The sequence below is a fragment of the Lutra lutra genome, chromosome 4 (assembly GCF_902655055.1).
Source record: "Lutra lutra chromosome 4, mLutLut1.2, whole genome shotgun sequence".
Taxonomy (NCBI): domain Eukaryota; kingdom Metazoa; phylum Chordata; class Mammalia; order Carnivora; family Mustelidae; genus Lutra; species Lutra lutra.
Genome location: NC_062281.1, coordinates 37779205 through 37785204, shown reverse-complemented (window position 1 = coordinate 37785204; position 6000 = coordinate 37779205). Strand labels below are relative to the sequence as shown.

At 37.6% G+C, this 6000-nt stretch overlaps 1 protein-coding gene across 2 annotated transcripts in view; it reads right to left on the bottom strand.

Annotated features, from left to right (window-relative positions):
• Positions 1-432: 432 nt before the first annotated feature.
• Positions 433-6000, bottom strand: part of RGS22 (regulator of G protein signaling 22) — a 108898-nt gene continuing 103330 nt past the window's right edge. The window contains exons 21-24 of one of the 2 annotated variants that reach the window (XM_047728136.1): positions 4980-5078; positions 2904-2997; positions 2719-2799; positions 433-818 (exon numbers count right to left, since the gene is read on the bottom strand). In XM_047728136.1, coding sequence (XP_047584092.1) covers positions 763-818; positions 2719-2799; positions 2904-2997; positions 4980-5078 — 330 coding nt within the window. In that variant the 3' untranslated portion in view covers positions 433-762. Of the gene's footprint in view, positions 819-1386; positions 1556-2718; positions 2800-2903; positions 2998-4979; positions 5079-6000 lie in introns of those variants that run through there. The other variant, XM_047728135.1, reaches the window with a different exon arrangement.

Genomic DNA, 6000 nt, shown 5'->3' with positions numbered 1-6000 from the left:
AAAAAATGTTTTATTCTTCTCATTTTTAATTGACCTAATAGCAAACCATTTAAAATAATAATAGCAAGAATGGATTCAGTGGTTACAGCTCATGGACAAGTGAAATTACTGATAGCAATAAGGGACAGGAGGGAGGAAATGGACATGATCTGTCTTAAGACACCTGCACCACCCACAAAGTGGTACAGTAGTACTTGAAAGCAGTCTTTTATTAGTTGTAAATGTATATTGCAAATTCTGGGGCAACTTTGTTTAAAAAGAAGTATAATTGACATCCTAAGAGAGGAGAGAAATGGAATCTTATAAAATGTTCAATTAAAACCAAAGGAAAGCAAAAAAAAAAAAAAAAGGCGAAATTAAAAAAAAAAAAAACGAAGAAAGGAAGGAAGGGAGGGAGGGAGGGAGGGAGAAAGCTAGGAAAGGAAAGGAAAGGAAGAAACAATGATCAGGTGCAAAGCACAGAAAAGTGACACACCTCACAGCCCTCCCTGCCCCGGGTGTGGACCGGAGTGGAAGCAGAGGAAACCAAAGGGCTCTTAAGATTTCACAAGTGTCCAAACCACTGCTTTAGAAGAAAAACTCTCTCTGAAGTGTGCCTCCCGATCCTTTCCCCCTTTAAAATGTTTCTTGAAGACTTTAGAGAATCAGGAATAGCAATTTTTACTTTGAAAATACTGTCTGGGGTTCTGAGAGAGCGGAAGTCCGTTGCTTCCAATCCAGTAATGCAGGTCACAGTCTTTTAGAGCTTCTGTATCCCAAGGCCTACAGCTGGTGAAGTTCATTCTCCCGCATCATTTCTGACACTTTGTCCTTTCTCTCTGGGAAAGAGGAGAAGAGGGTGTATGTCTGGGCTCTCTCTGATTCACGTGTGACTCCAGTTAATAGGGGGGCTTTTGCCATTTCAAGTTCCTCTTTTTTACCCTCACATTCATTGCAAAGAGTGATCCGCAGAGCTCATCTATCAGAATCCCCTAGGATGTCTGTTAAAGGAGGGAGACTCATGGGTTCTGCCCAAGACCTACTGAATCAGACTCTCGGAGGGAGAGCCCAGAAATCTGCCCTGTGGGCAAATGCCACAGGTGACAGTTACACACACTAAAGTCTGCATTTGAGAACCACTGCTTTAATGTAAGGTTCCTTTGGAGCTGGGGAAAGGGATGGGGCTCGAAGTCACTTGTCTTTATGTTCTGGGTGAATGTCCTGCTTGGAATATTTGCCCCTAGCCCCCTGCTGATTATGTCTGCTAACGAAAGAGAGTAAATGTTCCAAGGATATTTACTGGAAGATTACCCAAGGAGCATAACATGGGACTTTCTTAAGTTCAGTGATTAGCAAACCATTTTGATTCTTCTAACCTAGATGGAAGTCATTTTATTCTAAATAAGTTTTTAAAAAATTTTATGGTCTCATATGTCATGTGTACAGAATAGATATCATTTTAAAACTATGAGAGTACAACATGCCAAACTTTATTTAGATGGTATGCTTGCTCTAAAGCAGGCCATCAATAAATCACTTGAGCTTCCATATCAGTTAAATTTGGTTTAAGGGATTCCTGCAAGAGAAAAATAAATGGTTGAAAACATAAACAGCTATGGAAAATCTAACTCGAAAACAAACAAACAAACTTGCTAAGAGTTGTAATAAGGATCCCCCCAAAAATGAACAGACAGGTCAGCAAAACCTCCAGGATGAGACACTCTGAGGGTAGTCTAAGGGTTTGGGGAACTTGCAGAAGGGTGCAGTGGCTAGGATAAACTGAGAGAAAAAAGATGAACCAGCTAAGAGCATAAAGGCCTGCTCATCAAACCCTCCCAAGAACCAGAAAACCAAAATCCACAAAAAGCTAATCAGGAAGGTAGAAGAAAAGAGAAACAGGACCTTTACTGGGTTCTTCAAATACTGGTTCCACGGGTCACACATGGGCTACACTATATTACTGTGCTACTTTGTAAAGGCACTGACGTCTTTCAATTAGCAGCCAGTCCCAACTGTAGGATCCTATCAGTCTCTGCAGGAGAGAAGGACTGGGCTTGATTTCCAGTTCTTTGTTTTTTGTTTCTTCTTGTATTCCCAACTTGGGGAGATGGAGCTTGGAAAAACTCTGCTGGAGAAAACCTGGGGAAACTGAGCTAGAGCCTCATCTTCTGTTGTTCTTTGTGGAAGAAAAGAACAGATAAGGTGAAAAGAACAGATAAGGTGTAAGTAGAAGCAATAAATGGTCATGCCCTGAAGCTTTCCTTTTCAGGGGACGGGGCCACTTGGAAGGGACACAATGTGCTCATTCCTTCCCATCAGTTTGTTAGCAGGACTGTGTGTGCACGTGTGTGTGGTGGCTGCATGGTGTGTGTATGTGCGTGAGCATGTGTGTCAGAGGGATGTGTATGGCACTGAACAACTTTCTGTGTGTGACTTACCTTGCATTTGGTAGCAATAGATTATACCCACATGAGTACTGTCACTTTGAAAATGGGATGGTTAGGTTCTCAGCAGAGGAGAAAAAACAGAAAGGGAGACAGAACACACACACACATGCACACACGCACACACGCATGCATGCACGCACACACATATACTGAAGTTCTCCTAAGCTGTGAGTCAGGCGGGAGGGAGGCAGTCTTCATCCCTTCTTGCTGTTTCTGTGCTAATGGCCTCCTGGAAGGCTGGATTCCTAAGAAGGAAGAAAGAACGGCAGGTAGACTATTGCTGGAAACTCACTCTGGATGTTGTGGGAAGATACGGTCTTTTTGAAAGACAGAGCTGAAGCAGGAGTCTTAAAATTTGTGAAAGATGATGTGGCTGTCCAAAAATAAGAGAAAGAAGTAATCATCAGCAAAATCTTCTAGAACTAATCCATGGTAGAAGGTAACCAAACAACCCTGTAGGCAAAAAGCAAACATTACCTGTAAATAACTTTTTTTCCATCTCTTCTTGAATTTTAAGAAGAACCCTTTCCTGTTCTAAGGCTTCTATGTACTTGGAGTAGCACCAGGTTGGCTAGAAAGACAATTTTCAAACTTAATCTTGGAAATGTTTGCACCAGGAAATAAACTGAAGGTAAAATGGCTTTCATAAGCCTCTTCATTTAAACCTTTTATTGAAGATAACAAACTTCAATAACAGATCATTGAATATAACTATTCAATGATGTGCCATAACTATATGTGTTACAACTATTTCTTAATGAATCAATGTTGCGAAGCTTTATGGATTTCTTGACAGCTATGCAGGCACCTACATTTTATATTCAATTTGATTGTGAACTTAGATGCTTTTTTTTTTTTAAGATTTTATTTATTTATTTAACAGACAGAATCACAAGTAGGCAGAGAGGCAGGCAGAGAGAGAGGGGGAAGCAGGCTCCCTGCCTAGCAAAGAATCCGATGCGGGGCTCGATCCCAGGACCCTGGGATCAAGACCTGAGCCAAAGGCAGAGGTTTAACCCACTGAGCCACCCAGGCGCCCCTGTGAATTTAGATGCTTAAGTGAGATCCAAGTTTGGGGAGGGTATTTTACATTTGGATTAATGACAATTCTTAAATGTGCAAAATCTATCTGAACAAATGTATATACAGAGCATCCACACTTGCAAAATGGTAGTGTATTATCACTCTACCAATTGCTAGAATAATTCACATGGATTCCTTCAATAGCAACAACAATAATAATTTACATTTATGGAATGCCTTTGGTTTCCAAAAGCTTTTAAGATTTCTTACAAAACTCTTAAGATATATGACAAGAGATCATCACCATCATCATCATCATTCCCTTCTCTCTCCCCTTTCTCCTTTTAACAGATAAAGAAACAGCCTCAAAGCAAATTCTGTGATTTTTTTTTTTCAGGTTTCCAGGTAACACTGACTTGTAAATGATAGTGAAAATTAGAAGCCTGTTATTACAAATTCCACATTTTCCCCTTTATTTTTACATGGTGTTTCTGAGATTTAATGTTAGTCATTTGCTAATGAATGTTCTTCCAAATGGCATTATTACATACCACACACTTTTAGATGTTACCTTTTTCAAAATATGGACATCTCCCTTCTTCTCAATTAAAAAAAATAGTTTTATAGTCTATCAGTTATCTTAGCTGAGTGGCTGAATTTATTTGACATTCCTAAATGCCGAATTGTTTCTTGGACTAGTGTTATCCTAAGATACAAATGCTTTTGACACAAAACATTAAAAAATAGACATGAATTTATGAAATGTCATAAAAGTGATATTAATGTACAAGTTATAAATGTCAATATAAACATAAAACTGTGAAGGTATTGTTGATAGTCATTTACTGGCCAATTTTATGACCACTTCAAAGAATTAAAAAATTGACCTTAAAGGACGCTCAGTGGGGTAAGCTGCTGCCTTTGGCTCAGGTCATGATCCCAGGGTCCTGGGATCGAGTCCCGCATCTGGCTCCCAGCTCCATGGGGAGTCTGCTTCTCCCTCTGACCTTCCCCCTTTCATGCTCTCTCTTACACTCTCTCTCTCAAATAAATAAAATCTTAAAAAAAAATTGACATTAAGCCTTTGATGTTTTTCTTTCTTTTTTTAAACCCAAGAATGTATCAACCAAATGTATTCTACCTTGTTCTCTATCTGCCTAATTTTTTCCCTTTTCCAATAAGAGTCATTTCAACTTCTGCCTCTTAAATCTTCTTCGTATGTATCAGAAAGTATTTTCATTGATTATATTGTCCAAGATGAGCTGAAATTTTAATGTTCTCTGAAAGCTCATGGAAAATCCCTTCCAACCTCTCCTAATATAAGTTTACCTTCATTTTCTTTTTTTTTTAATTATGTTCAGTGAGCCAGTGTATAGTACATCATTAGTTTTTGTAGTGTCCAATGATTTGTTAGTTACCTTCATTTACAAACAAGCACACCTCTACTATTGGAGAATAACTGAGTGACTGCATTCTACTATCCAATGCTCGAAAGAAGAAGTGGTATCTGGAGACACCTTGACTGCTTACCTGTCGACCATATGCTTGTAGGCCTACAACTGGGTCAGTGGCTAGAGTAACTGTTTTGATAGCAGATGCTGAAGAACTTGGATATTGTCTGAGTCCATCCTGTAATTATATTAAATGAAGTTATTCCAAAAAAGGGATTAACACTATATTAGTATAAACTTACAGTAAAGGAGTCATAATATCAGATGAAAAAATATTTTGTGTTGAGTACCATACCTGTGGTTTCATCAAGTCAATATTACTACTGTGACATAATTCATGAACTCTTTAATTTTCTTTCATACTAACATAAAATATTTTGAAATAAATAATAAATTATGAAGAACATAAAAATCACTCCCAAATTCTGGCATCTAAGAAAAACCCTTGTGAACATTTTCATAAACATACATCCAAACTTCTCATCAGGGAAAGATATAGATATAATCTATAATTTTAATATTTATTTTTTATTATCTAAATTTCATGCAAATGGGATCACACTATATGTCCTCTGCTGAAATATCCTTTTCATGTTAAATGTTGTGAAAATGCTTCTATGTTAATAAATATAGAATGGGAATATAAAGGGGAGGGTCTTTGTATCAATCACCAGTATCCCTACCATACAACATATAGTATACACCCGAATATTTGGATGATGAAATGAATACATCATCATTTCCAGTGAACTGTCCTATGCACTCGAATCCTGAATGATTAAAAAAAAACACAACTATATCATCACATCAACAGGTGAATAGTAATCTAGTGAAAGTATGTACCATAGATAATTCAATCAATGCCTGCTATTAGAAACTTAAGTCATTAAAAATTTTTTATTATTATAAATGATGCTGTGTACATATTTCAGTTGCTGACAGTACTGTCCAAGAAATTCAGTCATGAATCAGAGGAAAACCATAAAACAAACTATTCTTATAAAAATATTTGCATATATGAGATAATACCCTAAACCATAAATGCAGAAAGTCAGTCCAGAAGTAGACCAAAAATATAAAAAGGAAATATAAAATGACAG